Source organism: Nannospalax galili, unplaced genomic scaffold (genome assembly GCF_000622305.1).
Source record: "Nannospalax galili isolate Female #2095 unplaced genomic scaffold, S.galili_v1.0 scaffold1354, whole genome shotgun sequence".
NCBI lineage: Eukaryota > Metazoa > Chordata > Mammalia > Rodentia > Spalacidae > Nannospalax > Nannospalax galili.
In genome coordinates this window covers 1295124-1316031 of record NW_008335784.1, presented here as the reverse complement: position 1 = coordinate 1316031, position 20908 = coordinate 1295124, and the positions used below count along the sequence as shown (strand labels likewise).

At 37.7% G+C, this 20908-nt stretch overlaps 1 protein-coding gene across 4 annotated transcripts in view; it reads left to right on the top strand.

The window, feature by feature from the left end:
- Nucleotides 1-20908, top strand: part of Nbea (neurobeachin) — a 715145-nt gene that overhangs the window by 581156 nt on the left and 113081 nt on the right. For all 4 annotated transcript variants that reach the window (XM_029562257.1, XM_029562254.1, XM_029562256.1 and 1 more), the window contains 3 exons: nucleotides 8201-8318; nucleotides 8642-8744; nucleotides 15537-15652. In XM_029562257.1, coding sequence (XP_029418117.1) covers nucleotides 8201-8318; nucleotides 8642-8744; nucleotides 15537-15652 — 337 coding nt within the window. The remainder of the gene's footprint in view (nucleotides 1-8200; nucleotides 8319-8641; nucleotides 8745-15536; nucleotides 15653-20908) is intronic.

Below are 20908 nucleotides of genomic sequence, written 5' to 3'. Positions count from 1 at the left end.
AATAATAAATTATTTCTATGTATTGGGTAGACTCCATGTTAAAGTATGATGAATAAATAACAAGATGCTTTGATCCTCTGTGAGTTACAGGTTAGCAAGAGACACCAAGTAAGCCAGTAATTATGATAGTTTGCTATGCTATGAAAAGGTGAGTACAGGGCTCTCAGAGGGAGCAGTAGAGTCTCCTAGCTTAATCGTCAATAGCATTGGATCAACAATGTAATAGTGAAGGATTGGCAGGCAGAAAAAAATAGGATGTACAAGAGCACTGAAGCATGACAGAACATGGCACATCAGGGAACTGAAAAGTATTCAGGATGGTTGATTTTAAGAGCTAGACAGAATCCACATTGTAGGTATATGTGGGACTTCTTATGACTATTAATAATAATAGCTGCCACTCATGAACTATCTACTGTGTGCTGTACATAAGTTCTACCATGACATTGGTGACATACTTGTTACAGTGCATTTAATGTTTGAAACGCTAATGGCTAAGAATTGAGAAGACATTAGTACTTGAATTTTGTGTAATTTATTCCAGGTTAACATACAGAAATACTGACCTGGAAGTAGATACTTTAGTCATTAATTTTTAAACATTAAGATTTCTTATTTTTTGTGTATTTAAATGTTTCACAAAAAAATTATAGTATTATAAAGTTCTTGCATAACACACTTAGATCTCCAGTTTTCTTTCATGTCCCTGTGGGAAGTGCAGGCTGATTTGACTATTACAGCAGTAATTACACTCTGTCTTATCTTGTATCATTTCTTAGTATACCTGAATTTTTCTATGAAACCTTTCCAAAAAGACTCAATAACTTTGCTGACAATTTATATCATACAAATACTGGTTTGATCAAATTAGTTCAAAGAAAACATGTTAACTCTCAACCGCAAATGGTCTGAAACTGAAGTAAGTCTAAAGCCAAAAAACATATTTAATAGAACTAGTTGTAAAATTGTCACAGTGCAGAATATTGCAAGATAACTTAACATTCTAGTTTCTAGAAACCAGTGTCTAGTTCTTTCCCTTCAGCTTCCATTCTTTTTAAAAATAACAGCAGAGGGGGAAATGTGAGATTTTAGCATTTGCCAAATTTGAGAAAGTTAGGAAGCACAGCCAAAGACACAGTGTTTACCCATGGGGCATTCACGAGTATGACAAAAATGAAGCAGCTTGCCAATGTCCCGCCTTCATTTTGAGAGTTGTGAGGCAGTTTGGAGACTCTGTGTTTGAAGATGAAGTGGCCACATAGGACTCCAGCTGCAACCCCATTCATTGTAAATTAAACTGTTTAATATTTTACCAAACAAAAATTGATTGAAGTGTTCTTTGTGTAGGTTTTATGAGGAAAACATAGACTGCAACCTAGACTCTTAGAGTACCTAGTAGTTTTCAAGGATGTAAGTAATAAAGTAAATCAATGAAAAGTACTTGCCACAATTTGAGATGTTGCAAAGAGATAACAAAAAACACTCTTTTGAATGAATTCATGATTTTCTACTAACAATTATAAAATACTGGTTATATAGATGATTGGAACAACATCCTTATTTTCCAGTGAAAATCGCCTCTTCACAGCAATAATTTCTAAAGTACAAATTTACTCATCTCGCATCTTTGTTTAAAAATCTTCTATGTTTGCAGACTAGAGACTGAATTTCCACATAATTTGATTATATAGCACTATGATCCGACTTCCACCCACCCACTATTATATTAGTGTCTTACCTCTGTTCTCACAAGTGTGCTCTGACACCTGGACCCATAGCCCACAAACACTTTACATGTTCCTTCAGCTTGGAACCCTGGTTTCTTAGCAATCAGGGATTCTGCCTCTGCTGTCCACTAGTCACTCATGATAGTCAATTCATAAATATTTGTTAAATGAAAATAACAAAAAAAAACCCACCCTGAATTAAATAAGAAGGAGAAAATTGGTAGAAAGAAGGTGGCCTATTTTTAGGCTGTCTTAGGCAGAAAGACGGTTTTTTGCAGTTTTCACTGCAAATGACAATAGTAGATTTTTCTCTAAGCATTTGGGCTTTGAGGGTAGTAGTGTGAGTATGGCTCATTTCAAGGATACGACTTACGGCTAAGAAAACAATTGTGATTTTTAGTTCAATGAAAGATTATATGCTATGATGCAAGTTCTATATGCCCCTGCCAGTGATGTCATCACTAAAAATTAGGATCAGAGATTCAGGGTCTGTGTGTGTAAATCCTTACAACTAGTAAGAAGGACAGACCCTAAGGAGGACTTAAGTGCAATGATGAACAAGTACAAAATTGACAAATTAGAGCAAAAATCACGATGAATGTGCAAAAAAGTTGTCTACGGTAGGGATACCTGCAATTGTAGGTATTTTGACACCCTTCCCCACCTACCCTTTAAAATATACCTATAATGGATGGAATAATATACATGTTCTAATAATTCAGGATTATAGCCACATTGTTTAATTTGTGAGGAACATATTTTTAACATGGTGATACTAGAAATTTATCTCAATGAGATGAATGAGTGATGTGCCCATGTGTAAATATTACTTATTACAGAAATACAGGAATCAATATGAACACTACTCCTGACTTTTTTCTTAAAGATGTATTGAAAATCTTGTTCACATACAGAGAAGAATATTCAAATTTTATTAAAGTGGTGTTACTCAATGTTTCATGTTTATTTCCACTCTCTATGCTAAAAATCACCTAGTAGGGGCTAGAGAGATGGCTCAGCAGTTAAGGACACTGACTGCTCTTGCAGAGGACCTGAGTTCAATCCCCAGATTCCACAAGGTGGCTAACAGCTGTCCATAACTCCAGTTCCGGGGGATCTGAAGCCCTCTTCTGACCTCCATGGGCATTACATGGCACGGGTGCGCTTACACACATGCAGCCCAAACACTCATACACATAAAATAAAATAAATAAAAATCACTTAGTGATCTGACATTAAAAAATTATTTGTAAGGGGCTGGAGAGATGGTTCCATGGTTAAGAGCACTGGCTGCTCTTGCAGAGGATCCAGGTTCAGTTCCCAGTACCCACATGGCAGCTAACAAACTTCTGTAACTCCAGTTCCAAGGGGTCTGAATCCCTCTTTTGGCCTTCATGGGCATTGTATGACACAAGTGCACTTATATGCATGTGCATAAAACACTCATACACATAAAATGAAAATATATCAAAAAATATTTGTAAGTCTCTCTCAGTCAACAGACCAAGTAGATACTTTGAAAGTAAAGATTTGGGAAGCCATTTGACTTAAAAGGATTTTTTAATCCAGCTGTCAGAGCATCCACTCCTCATCCCTCCATCATTGTTTTACATGTCCCTTTTTGAGAGCCCTTCACCCTGAGCAGATTTTATTTCCCAGCTGGGACAGTTGAGAGATAGCTTTTTTTAGTTTTGGCAAGAGACTAGCAATTTAAAAAAGGAAATAGAGAAGAACCTGCATTTCTTACTTCTTGTATTTAGGGTAGAATTAGTGTCACCAAAACCAGGCATGAGAAGCTGGAGAGTCTTCTGTAGCCAATCTGAGCCTCTCACCCAGGTGTCATGCCAGCAGTGCTCAGGCAGAGATATCTTCCGGTGGCCCTGCACAACTCAAGCTTTTTCTCTCTCTACTGGCTTTTCCTCAAGGCAGTGAGTCTTCCCCCATTCAGCTGGCAGATGACATCATGTGTGAATGGGAACCTGAGATTTCTTTTCTACTATTCTGTCTTGAATATAGTTGCTACAACCCTCGGTCATTGATAATTTATATGGAATTGTAAAAGTAATGGGAACCTGTAACTTTACATCAAATTACAAGCCATTTAATGAAACTGTTAAAGCTGGAAATGTCAATAAAATATGACAACTTCATGAGCACCGAATATTTCAATCAGTTCTTAACAGGAAGTACAATCTGATGCTAAATTTGCATTTTCATATTCCAAGACAAGAATATTTGTAGTACTTGTTCTAATATATGTGTTAGATGATTTGAGGTCAGTGAAGCCATCACTAAACAAGTCCTTTTTAGGTTACACAATATTAGCTGCCTTTGAAGGAAAAATAAAAGATGAAACTGATTTGACAGCTCTATACGTGTTTCTGACAATGTTATACATGTCTGATACACATGAGTGCACAGAAACTCTATTTTTCTTTAACGTGATCACCAGATAATATGTGTTAAGCACGCATTTGGGTGAGTGGTTTACAAGGCGGGTGTTTCATTTTACTCCCTGTGCGCATCAGCTCATAGGTGAATGAGGCTGACCCGAGGTCACACTAGCATCAACTCTATTTCTTCCTTTACTTCTTTTGTATCCCAGGCAGTTGGTTCCAAACAGTTCAGTAACCACTTAAAATAATCACAGAGTTCCGTAAGATTTGGGCTCAAGATGCTTTAATATTCATGTTTATGACCTATATGATGCAATAAAAATTATGTTTATTCAGTTTTCAGAAAATGAAACCAAATGAGGTAGTTTGTAGTTGTTAGTTAGATTTCACAATATATTAACTAATTTGGAGAAGTAGGAAAACAAAAACCAGATACGGGAAAGCTGACTTAAAGCAAACAAAACCACAAACCTCAACTATAGATAAAAGTACTTCAATAAATTAGGAAAATATCTTGGACTACAATGTAAAACAAATTTAAAGCTTTACTATAGAAGGTCCTAAAAGTTATAGAACATTATATAACCAGTAAAGGTATAAATAAAACACAGACAGTTTTATTGTATCAGTTCATATTTCAGACCTGGGCTTTGTGCCCAGATTTTTATTGAAACATGCCATAAACTCAGCATTTAATGACTATACATTATATTCCTTTACATTTCTGAAATGTATACCCATAGATTAAACTCCTCATCACTTGCCTGAGTACTACCCCATCTGGCCACCTCCACTCTCACAGCCTTCTGCTTCCCCCTCACACACTTCCCCAGTGATATCTAAAATCTCATTGTATGACTTTATCACTGACTTTCATGAGCCATTTCAATCCAGTCAGGAAAGAGAAACCACAAAGCAATTTACATAGCTAAGGCACAGTGTAAATAATTATAATGTAATTATGACAGGAGATTGGAAATACAAGGAAATGGCTAATGAGAAAAAAGAAAACTCTTTAAGAACTATAGAAATTACACATAAAAAGGAGAAGCAGCATCTGCAGCTGGCCTAGAAACCTAGAGGGAGGCACTCCTGGGTTGCTGGGCTGGGCATCTTCCAGGGGTTAGTAAAACTGTTTATGGGAGTATCTTCATCAGAGGTACCACTCTAGAACTGTTTGGAATGAAAGAAATACTTAGAAACTCAGTGGGGGCTGTTGTCCATCATGCACCTCAGTAGCTATAGGCACTAGAGACCAGGCACTGCTGAGAGAGCACAATACTGGAGCCAAACCCTTGTCTCCACATGGTCTCCTCAGTGCCCTTTCCTAATAGGCCTTACCATCATGCAAGCTAGCAGAGGATAAACACTTAAGTGACACAGATTCATTTTAAGAGCAATTAGTGAAGGGTTAAAGTGGACCCAAAGGCCATAAATTCCTATTTCACCTTACTTTATATGGTAAGTTTACATTGAACACTTACAGAGTTAAACAAGGTTGTTTTTCAGGTTACTTGCATGAGTCTATATTATTTATACCATAGTTTCTACAGAAAGTAATGAATAAAACCATGCCTTTGTCTATGTATACATCCATACACAGTTAGGCAGCTGTCTTTTTTTTTTTGGTCTTTTTGAGACAGGGTTTCCCTGTAGCCCCAGCTGGCCTGGAACTCGCTGTGTAGACCAGGCTGGCCTTTAACTCACAGAGATCAAGGCCAGCCTCTGCCTCTCGAGTGTTGGGACTAAAGGTTGGGCGCCACCATGCCTGACTAGACAGCTGTCTTCATAGCATGCCAATACTGGTCTGAGGATGCCAATACAAGTCTTATGAGACAGTCCCTACTTTACTAATTTTACTGTGTGAATTTTCACATGACCTGCCTTATTTTTTCTTAGTGAAATAATATTCATATGCAGATAATGTTCAGCCATTTTCAATATCTGGTACTTCACATACACAAAAGAAGTTGAAAATCCTGAATTAGTATTCTTTCCACTTTGAAAAATTTATATTGGTATGTGAAATTCAGTACCAGAATCATTATAGTTACCTGAGAACTAATAAATATGAATTGCCTCAAGTGACTGTAACCATTTTGTAAAATGTGTGAAAAGAAGTTTTGCATTTGGAAACTGAAAAGGAATTGTCATGTGACATTAAATAAGAAGAGCATACTAACTTATAACCAGAACTTCATAACTATGATTATCTACTTTACATTCATTGTTTCTACCTAAACTAACTTGTAATGGATGTTATTATCACCATTTTTCAGAAGACAAAATTCAAATGGCATTGGGCAATTTCCCAAGGTCTTTAGTTACAAATGGCAGAGCCAAGATTTAACAAGAGTCTGACTGACCATAAAATGTTATGACTGTCTCTTAAAACCTAATTTTTAGGAAGTGTCAAAAACTAAATTAATAATTGAAAAAAACTAAATTAAGCTAAGACTGGGAAGATGTCTCCATCAGTAAAGTGCTTGCTACACAAAATGAGAACCTGAGTCTGGCTCCTCAGCAACACTGTAGAAAAACAGGCTGGACATGGTGGCACATTGCAAAAATTCCAGCCCTAAGGAGGTAGAGAGGGGGATCCCTGCTAGCCAGCTGGGCTAGCTGAATCGATGAGTTCCAGGTCCAGTGAGAGTCCCGGCCTCAAAAAGGCAGAACAATTGAGAAAATCTCTGGGTACTGACCTCTGGCCTCACACACATGTGCCCACACCCACAGGAACACATACACAAAAAGGATTAGAAACATAGTTTAAATTTATTTCTTTTTAAATTTGCTTATGTGTATGAGTGTATTGTCTGCATGTATGTAAGTATACCTGTGTCATGCAATGCCTGCAGAGGTCAGAAGGGGTGTTGGATCCCCTGGAGGTGGAGTTACAGATGGCTGTTTGCTGCCCTGTGGGTGCTGGAAACTGAACCTGGGTCCTATGGAAGAGCAAACAGTGCTCTTAATTGCTGAGTCATTTCCCCAGCCTCCTTTATAACTTATTTTAAAAGCTAAGAAAATCTAATGTACATGAAACTCAGCTACTTTCAGTTTTCAACAAAGTAAATGCAAGGACAGATGCAAGTAGAAAAGTGTTCATGTATTGTTAATACTATTGATGTATCAAAAAGGAATGTTCTTTGTTAGATGCACAACTGTAGCTTAATCAGCTGTGAACTGATCTGTGCCATGTAACAGGAAGCCCAGATGTGGAATATTCTGTTAATGTTCCAGCAGCTGTGTTAGGACCAGCTTTGCTGTGCTCTCCCATGGCTGTCCTCTCATAGTTCTCCAGTGCTGCTGGTGTCAACAGTCACATCTCTGTTCAGAGAAGAAGGGGAAGAAGGGCTATCAGCTACATAGACTCATTTTATCAGCTTTTCTAAACTATCCTCAGCTGCCTTTAGCTCTGTTCTCAGTAGCCAGTCAAATGTCCTACCCCAAAGCTGCAAGAGTATTTGGGAAAGGAAATAATGTTTTGATTGCCATAGCCAATGGGTCAGACAAATTCTGTCCTTTTTCCAAACTCAGTTTTTCTTAATAAAGTTTTTTGGAACACAGCCAATATTCTTCTGCATTGACTGCTTTCAGGTTACAAGGGAAAAATTGAATACTTACATCAGAAAAGCACACGACCTACAAAACCTAATTAATACCTGCTATCTGGCCTTTTACCAAAAAAAAATTTGCAGAGGCCAGTCATGAACTGGTACCTCCAGTGACCATAAGCATACTTTGGGGATAAATGGGCTTCCATGAAGTAAGGGAGAAAAGGGAGAAGGTATTTTTGGCAGAACCAGCAGTTTATATCAGAGACATGATAATTTACTTTCTGTTTTAAGTTAGGGTCATTTCTAATGTATGTTTGTTTTGTTGTGTTTTTACTCCTTCATTTCATTATGAATCAAGACAATTTAGAAAGGTAGAAATTTTTGACAATGCCATGATGTATCATGAAATCAGGACTCTAATCCCCAGTTTACTGACTCTAATATAGCACTGTATAAAGTACTCTCCAAGCCTTAAATTCATACTTTATTGCTTACCATCCCTTTAAACTTTTTCTTTTAGGTTCTTGCATACACTGAGGGGCTTCATGGAAAATGGATGTTCAGTGAGATACGAGCTGTATTTTCAAGACGTTACCTTCTACAAAACACCGCTCTGGAAGTGTTTATGGCAAATCGAAGTAAGTCCTCTTACGTGCTTGAGAGAAAATGTTCTCATACTTGGATATTATTCATTTGCATGCTGAAATACTGTTTGATTATTGCCACTGTATTCTTCCTTTTGTTGGCTATCAGTAAAACAAAAACTTTTTAGAAGATAAAAAGAATTAGTGTGTTTGAAGATGTTCACTTTGGTTCACATGGGCAGAGTTACAAAGAAGGGTCATCTTCATGAAGATTCATTACCTTTACAGATAAACCATGATACATACTTAACAATGATCTCTGAAATTGACAGCTCTTCTGTGGCTTTCTAAATCACCTTCTTTTCTTCTTACCACAGCCTCTGTGATGTTTAATTTCCCTGATCAAGCAACAGTTAAAAAAGTTGTCTATAGCTTGCCTCGGGTTGGAGTGGGGACCAGCTATGGTTTGCCACAAGCCAGGTAATTATATCATATTTATCTGTCGTTTGTTTACAAATCTCGGTCTCAACATGACAGAAATAAAAATGGGAGTGTCCCATTATAGTTCTTCCCCCCCCGCAAAAAAAAACAGAGAATTTTCTTTCTCTGTGAGTTATTTATAGAGAAAGAAGTATTTAAAACTACTGCTTTGAGAATGAATGAATGGTTAGGGCATACTTTTCCTTAGCACATATTCAGTAACTAAGTAAAAAGGCTGATGACACATCACAGCTAGCATTAATGAAAACATTTTTCTAGTTAAAATCATATAGTACTAGCATACCAAAGGTCACTCATGGTGTTTATGAATTAATACTTGGCAACAGCATGTAAATTACAGTGTTATAAATGCTATTTATAAATGGCTGCTTAGTAAGGTAATAAAACTCTTGGAATTTACTGAGAATAACAGTCATTCATTATGGTGTACTTTTTGTTTGTTTTCTGCTTTTTTAATTGAAATTTTGTGAATTTCATACAATGTATTTTTTTAGTATTTAGATGGATTCCCTCCCCAACCCCCCCACCCACTCATATACATAGATAGATAGATAGATAGATAGATAGATAGATAGATGATAGATAGATAGTCTATAGAGTCAAATTTGTGTCCCAGAATGTCCTTCAGTGTGGGTCCATCCACTGGAGCCTCGTTAACCTACCAAGAGTCACACCCTTAAAAGAGACTGACTCTCCCCTTCCCAGGATTCATTGGTTTCCAATAGTTCCTCTAGTAAAGTAGGGGCTTCTTACCATTTTCTCACGACTATGCTGGGATTTTGTCTGACTTGAGCTTGCAACGTATGTGTGCATGCTGTTACCATTGCTGTGAGTTCATATGAGTAACTTCCCAGCTGCCTAGAATACTTGTTTCCTTGTGGTCATTCACTACTTCTGGCTCTTGAAACCTTTCTACCACCTCTTGTGCTATGGTTCCTAAGACTTTGGAGGCTGAAGTTTGTTATAGGTGTCAATTCATGAATAATCACTCTGCAGTTTCTTATCCTCTGAACATTAGCCAGTTGTGGGTTTCTGTGTTAATCATCATCTGCTACATAAAGAAAGCTTCTCTGTTGCGAGTTGAGAGATGCATTAATCTATGGTTATAACAATAACAATAAGTCACTAGAGTTGCTTTAATGCTGTATCTGTTTAGCCAAATAATAGTATTTGACTCTCCCCTATGGCCTGTGACCTGTCTAGCTACATGTTTCTAGGCCCGATATCAATGTCAGATACAGGCTCTGTCTTTGAAGTGAACCTTAAATCTAATTAGAAGGTGATTGGTTATTCCCATAGTATTTGTGCCATTATTGCACCAGAAATTATATCTTGCTAGGCCAGTTATTGAAACATGTGGGATTCACAACTGGGTAAGGTTAATGATTAACTTTCTTCTGGTAGCATGCATAGCACCTTGCAGCACTGTGAAAGCTAGTCAGTAGAGACAAAACTTTGAAATCAGTACCAGCTTGATTTTGCCTTGTTTTTCTATGGCTCATGTATGTACTGTCTTCAGCAATAGGATCTTACCATCAAGTTCTGGTAGGTAACCAAGAGTAGGGGCAATGGACAGTATTGTTTGAAGGTCTATGGGACCCCTAGTCAATAACTTCAAAGAGGAGTTCATTCCCACATTATGCTTTTACTTTGAAAATCTATGGTATCTAGTAAAGGCAATGTCCCCTTCTTACATGGTAACTCATTTTAATCTCCTTCTATAATTTGTATGTATATACCTTAAGAAGCTTCTATACTGATGGGTTTACATACTGCTTTTTCTAAACACCTTTAAGGGTTAAGATATATTATAGTATAATATATAACTATCCATCATACATTGTAGTGTAATTTTAACTATTACCTAAATCTTTCATCTTGGTATCATTTAAAGAATCATTTAAAACCTTATTTTACTAAAAGATAGTAATCTAAACAGAAAACACAGTTACTAATTATTTGAATTGTCTATTTGTGGTTCCAGTCAATTGAGTACCTGTTTAGAAGTAGGAGTTTTGGGGGTTGTTTTGTTTTGCTCTCTCTCTCTCTCTCTCTCTCTCTCTCTGTGTGTGTGTGTGTGTGTGTGTGTGTGTGTGTGTTTAAAAGAGTAAGAGAAGGAGTGGGAGAGAGAAAGAGCACAGAAAAAAAGGCTCTAGAGCTAAGACATTCATAGAACTGTTTCATATCCAGTGATGTCAAGACTCATGTGCGGAAAACCACACTCCAACCTCATACAACTAGTAGGAAAATGACACAGCCAATTTCTTGTGAAGATTCCTATTTTAGGAAGGAATACATTTCTCAGAAGCCTCTAGGAATCTTTCTCATATGGCTTTGGCTGAAAGAGATCATCTTCCACCTCTAAAACTGGGAGGATGTTTGCTGATCCATAGATTATAGAGCCCAGTGATCCCATAGATTATAGAATTTATGGAAAACATACTTCAACTCCTTGCTACTTCCCCCGTAAACAAAAGAGGAATTCTCTGTTCACAGGTAGAAAAAGAGGCAGGCTTTGGGTAGATAGGAGTGTTTGTACTACAAAATTGTATGTACCTCAACATTATCACAGGGTATTCCTAGATGAGAAAGAAAGCTAATCTTTGTCTGTCTCCCGTAAATAGGTACCAGGCATTCTAAAGACAAGGAGTGTGTTTTATTTTGTCTTTCAATCTGCAGCACCTAGCACAACACCTAATTGCAGAAGTGCTTTCTCAGTTCTCTTCAGCCAGGGTTCCCTTGTGTTAAATTCTATCTATTCTCTACAAGTTTCCAGTACAAGAACAGTTCACTGACACATGTGCACACACTCAGGATGTTTGCTAGGAGAATGACAAGATTAAACCAAGACATTAGTAGATAATGAAGCACTTATAGAAAATACAAGTCAAAGAAAAATGCATTGAATCTATCAAAGACAATGATGGTAGTTTTGTAAGACTTGTTCATATTAATCTAAGTTGACTCGTTGTAATCACTGCTTCCTTTCCCAAGTGCTTACAAACTCTGTTTAAATACCAATTCAAGAATTTTTCCAGGTATGAACATTAAGAATTCATAAGTAGGTCTAACTTTTTCTGATTAAGCATACGCCCCTGCCCGCAGCAGCCTTCTCAATGCTCAGTGCTCATAATTCCTGAGAGATTGCCAAAGGGCTTTCTAGGGGCCTGTGTAATTTCCTTCAAAACTTGTCTGAACTTGAACTCATTTAAAGCAAGCAGCAGCTATTTTTTATTCACTTTTATTATTTTTTATTTTATGTGTATGTGTGTATTGCCTGCATATAGGTAAGTGCACCCATGTAGTGCAATGCCCACAGAGGACAGAGAGGTTGTCAGATCCCCTGGAGTTAATGGACAGTTCTTAGCTACCATGTGGTTGCTGGGATTTGAACCTGGGTCTTCTGCAAGAATAGTCAGTGTTCTTAGCTGCTGAGCCATCTGTCCAGCCCCACAGCAGCTATTATTATGAGCAACAATTCTCTTTGCATTGGGTCTCTCATTTATTTCTGAAAGATTGTGGGGGGGTAGGTAGAAAAACTGGAAACAAAATACATGCTAGGTTGTTTTGCTTTCTCTCTACTTCATAATGCTCTTGTGTCTCAAAATACCTTTTTGTTGTCTTGGCTTGTTTGTCCCCTAAACTCTTAGATCATTCTTAGTTTCCTAGTAATATTCTTGAAGGCTCAATTTTGTATATTTTCTGAGACTTGCAATCTTAGAAGTAGAAGAAGGGGCCTCAGGCACTACAAGTGGGCCCAGACCTGGTGCTTGCAAGCTGGGTAATAATAGGAGCGCCTGCTAGATGAACTAGGAAAGGAATTCAACAAATATTGTTGAAAGAATAAATGATGCTAGGCAAAAGAAGTGCTACTCTCATCTACATAAAATGGGGGTGCTATCTTGGCAGTGATGTTTAAATTGAAAAACCTTTGAGAGACTAAATAAGGGCACTTCATGAACTGTAAAGACATCCTGTCAGTATACACATGTATACATGCATGCACACACCCACAGATGGAAGTAGATAGGTAAAGTAGGTATGTATACATAGTCCCACTCCCATGAACCTGCATGTGTCTACTATGGAAGATCTTACTACAGTTAAGAGAATTGTCAGACAGAATGACACCTGGTCTCACAGGTAGAAGCTTTCTAGTATATCTTGATACAATAACAAAGACTCTAGAAATTCATTCTTCGCTTTGCTTTCTTGACACTGGGTTTTGTCAATGATGTAGAATGAACTCAGCTCTCCAGAACTTTAAGCTAAAATCCTCAGATACTAATTTTAAATAAGAAAAACATTATCAAACTCTAAGACAGGTATACTCCTAAAACAATTGACTTCAAAATCATTTAGGCTAGTTCTTTGGCAAGTTCACCAAAAAAGTCAAATTTCAAATCAGATTGTTATTTAATAAGCAAAGGTTTAGAACAAAGGGACTGTTTCCATTAAGTTAGCACAGTCTAATGAATGCCTTTTTTTTTTCTTTTTTTTTTTTTCGTCTTTCTGAGACAGGGTCTCCCCGTAGCCCCAGCCAACCTGGAACTCACTATGTAGACCAGGCTGGCCTTGAACCCACAGAGATCCGCCCGCCTCTGCCTCCTGACTGCTGGGATTAAAGGCATGCGCCACCATATCCAGCTATGAATGACTCTTTAATTAATTAGTATTCACAGCTCTGGCTCCCTAAGGACTTCTGATATGCCAGGGACCTTGTTTTGTGTTTTAGTTGTGACTACTATCTTCATCTCAGCTCGGCTATTCTAGTTGCTGTTTTGCGCAAGGCGGCTCGTGTTAATCCAAAAGCAGTATTTTTACACTGGACAAAAAGTTATAGACACTTACTCATATTCTACACCTCATACTAAGTACTATTCTCTTGTTTGTGTTTCTATTCAGTCAACACCGTCAGTTCAGCCTGCATTTAATTAGATTCTTCACTTGAAAAGGAAACATCCTAGCTGGGCGTGGTGGCACACGCCTTTAATCCCAGCACTCAGGAGACAGAGGCAGGCGGATCTCTAGTGAGATCAAGGCCAGCCTGGTCTACATACTGAATTCCAGGACACCCGGGGCTACAGAGAGACCCTGTCTCAAAAAAACCAAAAAAAAAAAAGGAAACATTCTGGTTATATTTATAGAGTTGATGACCTGAAGCCATCACTGTTTATTATGCCACTTAATGCTTTTGATTTCTCAGTTCCAACATTAGGTAGCACTTCCTCTTTTCAATGACACATTTGTGAGACTGAGGTGTTCAATGTTCGCCATGCTCAAAAATAATAGCTCTATGAAGAGTTAATGTGGATCAGGAAATGAAGGTGCTGTTGTCAGATTTGATACCAATTTTGAGAAATCATTGTGTTTAACAGGTACACATATCCCACTAGAAATTGCAGGCATTTCAAGCGAACACAAATGTTTATCACTTTATCACTATTAAATTTTCAAAGACTACTCAAGACATTGTGCCCATTTTGTGTTACTACACAGACTACCTGATGCTAGTAATTTAAGGGAAAACATGCTTGTTTAATTCACACTTTAAGAGACTGAAAGTGCAAGATGAGGTGAACTTATTTGCTCAGCATATGGTGAGGGCTCCCTGGGGCATCTCAATGTAGTGCAGAAGCAGAAAAGAAAATGGCCAGGTGCAGATGGGGCCAAGCATGTGAGGCTGCCTCATGGTAGCAGCCTACTCTCTTGAGAACTTACTCCATAAACTAGCATTAGCCCTTCCATAAGGCCCCATTTCTCAAAGATCCCACCACCTCAACACTGCCTCCCCAGGGACCAAGCTCCCAGTGCATGAATTTTTGGTAGACAGGCTGAAACCACAATCAGACCATAGCAGACATTGTTTAGTGAGTTGTTTCAACCCATCAGCTTAATGAACAGAATTACTAGGTATTTCTCTTGAACAAAGAGCACCATGAAAAAGGGCATGGTGGCACACGCCTTTAATCCCAGCACTTGGGAAGCAGATCTCTGTGAGTTCAAGGCCAGCCTGGTCTACATAGTGAGTTCCAGGCCAGCTGGGGCTACAGGGAGACCCTGTCTCAAAAAAGACCAAAAGAATTTTTTTTTTAATTACTGTGGCATTAAGTATAACATGAATTTTTAAAGTTTTAAGACCCCAGTAGCTTTATCATATTTTTTGAAATATACCAGATAAACATTTTGAACCTAGAAGTGCAAAGATTCTCCTAATCTGTTCCCTAAAACTTTGTATCCCTGGGCCTATGAATTTTTTTTCAAATTTCTCAGTTGTTTGTTTTAATCTCAATAGAAAGATATACTTTGTGTAGATAGAGACTATATACCTTGCACATTCTGTGGGAGGCAAATGTAAAAAGTTCAGTGACAGACACTGTTGTTACCTAACATGTGAGGCAGACAGACTATTGCAAGTAGGTACCCAAGTAACTACGAGCTTATTAGTGTGTGGTAGATTTGCTGTATTGTTTAAAATCTACCTTGATTTATTTGAGTATGGTTTTATCATTTTTGTCTCTGTGTACTGTAAATACCTATTTGCAAAAATATTTTCACAGAGTTGCTTTAAAATTTATTCTTACTAATTGTTTTCTCTATAAAATAGTTCTCAAATAGGGATAATTTCTACAATTAAAATATTTTATGATTTACCCATGAATGCCAAGCCATAAATTATTTTAAATTGAATAATATCGAACAAATATATTAATCAATGCTAGATTTTGAAATCGTGAGTTGAGATTCTTTTCTGGCATGCTTACTTGCTAGGAGGATATCACTGGCCACTCCTCGACAGCTTTATAAGTCTTCCAACATGACTCAGCGCTGGCAAAGAAGGGAAATCTCCAATTTTGAGTACTTGATGTTTCTCAATACTATAGCAGGTAAGACATTTCATTTTTAAGATCTTAGCATATTTATGTTCATAAGAATCATATGTAATTTGACTTGAGGTGGTGCATTGCTCTCTCTAGAACTCAAACAAAGCATTAGTATAGAATTTGAAGCACTCACGTCAGGAGCTGTACGAGTGATACCCAGGTTTTAGAGGCCTCTGTTGTTGAAGAGGCTATTCTTTGTGTTCTTTCTGCCATTTCCTTTGCTGACAGCTTTGTCTGAAGGTTATTAGAATCAACAAACCATTGCCAGAGAGTATCTGGAAATGATAATGGGAAATGTAATTTCACTACTTTGTCATTTTCATAATAGCAACTGGGCAGGAGAATAACAGCAGGATTCTGCCTAGTACGAATATAGCCTGGATTGAGGACATGATTGGCTTATAGCATCCTTTTTCCTAAAATCCTCAAATAAGAATAAAAATCCAGATTACATTTTCTAAAGATGAGCTTGTCAATTAAAAGGTCATAGTGGCTTTGTTTTCCTTCTGAATCAGTGGTTGTCAGTGGTTATATAGATGTCTATGAGAACCAACTATATCATTCTTTTTCCTTAAGTTGAGCTCCAAAAGCCCTTATTCATATTGAATTATAGCAAATTCACTTCTATAAATCAGGCTTCAAGAAACTTTATGCAATCAGATGAATTTCAGTAACTATATAGATGCCAGTGTCATCTGCAATTATGATTTTGTTATGAATGCTCACAACAGTGAACTTATAGTAGTGCTGTACCCTGAATCCTAGGTTGTAAAAGGTGACTACATAATAGCACTCTTTGTACATTTTTTTATTTTTGAGAATTTCATACATGAATATTATATTTGTTTTGTTTTTGTTTTTGTTTTGAGACAGGGTCTCCCTGTAGCCCCAGCTGTCCTGGAACTCGCTATGTAGACCAGGCTGGCCTTGAACTCACAGAGATCCGCCTGCCTTTGCCTCCCAAGTGCTGGGACTACAGGTGTGCACCACCATGCCTGGCATGAATATTGTATTTGTATCACTTCCACCTCCCCCAACTCCTCCCATATCCCCCCACTTCCTCTCAATTTCTTATCCTCCTCTTTGATTATTGTTGTTATATGTACAAACACACATTTATAAATATGCACATATATAATGCACCGAGTCCATTTAGTGATGCTGATGTGTATATGTGTTTAAGACCTACCCCTTGGGATTAGATAACGAATCAGAGAGCTTGTCCCTGGAGAAAACTGATTCTCCCTCCCTCAGCATCCATTGATTGCCTGCAGCTCTTCATTTAAAGGTGGAACTCCATGAAATTTCCCACATCCACATTGGCCTGTGTCCTAGTTTGTTTCTTCACTACTGTGACAAAACACTCTGACCAATACCAACTTGGGGAGGAAAGGATTTATTTCATCTTATATATCCCGGGTCACAGTTCATCAGGGAGCCCAAGGTAGGAACTCAGGGCAGGAACCGGGAGTCAGGGGCTGAAGCACCATTGGCCATGGAGGAACGCTACTTACTGGCTTGCTCCCCTGGCCCCTGCTCAGCTTGTTTTCTTATACAGCACAGGCCCACCTGCCCAAGAGTGGCACCACCCACAGTGGGCTGGGCCCTCCCACATCCCACATCACTCAGCAATCAAGAAGATGCCCCATGGACATGGCCGCAGGCCAATCCAATGAAGGCAATTCCCAAATTGAGGCTCCCTCAACCCAGGTGTGTCAAGTTGACACTAAAGCTATCCAGCATAGCCTGTCAACTGGTATTATCACTATGCAAGTCATGTTAGGCCACCATATTGTGGAGATTTCATGGGTACAGGTTCCCTATCATGTCTAGAATGCATTAACTAAAAGCAGGTATCCTGCTCCTCTGGCTCTTACAGACCCCCCCCCCGCCCCTTTCCACGATGTTCCCTGGGCCTTAGATGTAAGAGTTGCATGGTAGATTTCTCAGTTATACTCTTTAAATATATTATACATAAGTAAGATTATGGATACTGTAAGCAGGCATTCAATACAGATATGACAGATATGTATTAATTAGGCAGTAGAGCATGATTTGTCAGCAGAAAGGAATAAAGTTATTTGAAATATTTTTTTCCATTTTGCTCATATGTACATATTTTCATGTGTGTATTCATGTAATGCATATATGTATATATATATAATATGTTTTAAAGAAACCTGTTTACTCCCTAAAAATTAAATGTAATATATAATGCTATTTAACTAGCATATTGTTAGCACATACAGACAGAACAAACTTAAATAACTGAAAGGTAAATAACTTCATAGTAGTAACACATCAATATCCATAGATATTCCAGGAAATCCTACAGATATCAAAATCTGAAGATGCACAAATCCCTTATATAAAATGATACAGCATTTGAATATAATCTGTATACATCCTCCCATATACATTGTGTCTACATTAGTTGTAATACCTAATACAGTGTAAATCCTATGTAAGTACTCAACACCCTATATTTATGCAATAAGGACAAGGTAAAAGCTTGTATAGGTTCAGAACAGTCACATTAAAAAAAATACTTTTGATCCTCTGTTGTTTGAATTATGGACACCAAACCACAGATGCAGAGAGCCAACTATGTTTAGGTAAATAGCAGAACTTAATTCCCTGCTAAAAAGAAGAGGGACAGAACGCCAGAGTGGTCACCTGTATATTCCAAAGTGGAAATTAAGTTCTCCAACTTTACCCCTACCACAGTGTTTAATCCTCAGAAGTAATGTGTAACATGTTAACATCTCTTGTGACAATTGATGTGTTTGGTTCTATACCATTTTTATGCAATTATTTTCCATGTTTTCTTGCTTTTCATATTATTTTGTATATCTTTGACCACAGAGATGGTTTTCCTCTTCCTTTTTTAATGATTATGAAGGTAGGCATCATTTTATTGCTTCTCACACAGAGGTAGTTAAATTTTAGTAACCTCCTAAGCTATATTTCTCTTTATTTTTAGTGTGTATGTATGCCTTATTCCTTCTAGATAGGATCTCTCACTTAACCAGGAGCTAGGCTGGCAGCAAGCACCAGTGATCCTCCTGTCTCAGTCCTCCACAGCACTGGTTTTACTAGCACATGTGGCCACACTGATTTTTGTATTTGAATTCAGGATCTTATGGTTGCTCAGCAAGAGTCCCTACCCCCTGAGCCATCTCATCAGTCCTATTTCTATATTTAAAACTAAAAAAAGAGTCAATATTTTAAATCACCCTTATGAGATAAAATTGTTAACTCAATTTTATCTTGATTCATTATTTTTGTAAGTATAATTTACCAGCTAGACTCCAGATCATTATTAACTCATTACTTTTGAAATCCATGTAGTTTTATATATTAATAAGACTTCAAATTACTAAAAATTTCTTCTTGTTCACACAGTATATTATTTTCAGCAACATAATTATCTACCTGATGCTTGGGGGATAATATTCTTTTTGCACTTATCCACAGTATTTTTCTATATTCTGTGTTAAATCTTCCTACTGTTCTTGAGCAAGTGTCAGTGTCTATGGGGCTGTAACTCAGTGATAGAGTGCCTGCCCAGCATACACAAGACCCTAAGTGCATTCCCTCCTACCCAGTGGATTTATGTCCATTCCTTGAGTGTGCTAGCTATTGAGGTGTTAGATTGAGCTAGAGATTAGGATGATAAACCTCACCTCCGGTAGCAAATGCCCATTCTAGTGAAATTGTTCTATTACTCTAAGATGGAATGTTCTGTGATCTCTGGATGGAACAGTCTGGTTCGCTGTTTTACAGAGCTCATCTTCAGTCTAATACTCTCCCAACTCAACTCTTTCGGCTTTATACAGAGCTCTTCTCATACCTGTCCCTTCCCTCTGTACTTCATGCCTCTCAGTAAATTCCCCCACCATGTGCTATAGCATCACCTGTAACCACTTCCTGTCTGTTGCTTTCTGAGAGTCACTTTCTTTGACTAACTCTGGAAAGACATTGTGTCTAAATCTGGATAGAGATAACTTTGTAATCTCTTCTGCAAGTCATACTTGAAACCAAATGTGGTGGCCCACACCTCTAATCCCAGTACTTGGTTGGCCAAGACAAGAGGATGGTGAATTTGAGGCTAGCCTGAGCTACGAAGAAAGTTCACAGCCAACCTGGGATACATAGTGAGACTCAATTTCAAATAATACAAAGGAACCATCTAAATAAATGCTAAAGTTGCACCTGAACAGTATAGAGACCAGTATACCTATTTCTACTTTGGAGAGCCTTGGGTTTGTAAGCCAGAGTCTACATACAGAAAGTGAATTCTTTTTTAGTTTTCTCTTTTTTAAGATTCATTCTGTCATTTTAGGTGTATATGTGCATCTCTCTTTGTGTGTATATGCATCTGTATGGGGCTGGCCATGAATGTAGATGGAGTGTCAGATCCCTTAAAGCTGTGGTTACAGGTGGTTGTGAGCTGCCTGGTGTGGGTGCTGGGAACTGAACTTGGGTCCTCTAGAAGAACAGCGAGCCCTCTTTAACAACTGAGTCATCTCTCCAGCTACAGAGGGGAATTTTAAAATATTTTCCTTTCTTCTTTGAATCAATGGAGGTCTGCTTTATCTGATAACATAAAGAATGTATAGACCATTAGTTTTTTAAAAATATCTTGTTGGGTACTTTCTATAAAATTACTGTAACTAAACCTTAAAGCAATGAGATAAGAAGGAAGAATAAAGTAGGAACTAGGAGCTCAGGGTCTTTCTAGATGGATGATAAGTGTTTAAACAGGAGGACATTTTAAGACAGACAGTGCTTAAGTTCTGAATAGCTACTATAAATCACAAATGCTACAAAAGCTAAGCAGAAGGGAGGAATTTTAAAATGTCTTTGAAAGATATGAGAAGCAGAACTTTCCAGTTTCTGGAAAGTATATGTATAGTGTGTTTGGTAGACAGGAATATCATATCTTGCCTGGAGCAGAGGATAACAGATAATGTGGAAAGCTAGGTAAGAGCCAGATTTTAAATAGGCTTTGGGGACTCATAGTTTTAGAGTAGAAAAGAATGCAATATACATTTTTAGAAAAATTGGAGTGATAATCATGTATGACATGATCAGAACTGAAATAATTTAAGATTAGAGAGAAATGGAGATTATTTCAGAAATGTAGATTATCAGTTTGCTCGTTCTCTCAGTAAACCTTCCTGTATATCGCACTACTATACCACAACTACAGAAGCAAACAGAAATGTTTTCTGCCTTCATAACATACTCAGGAAT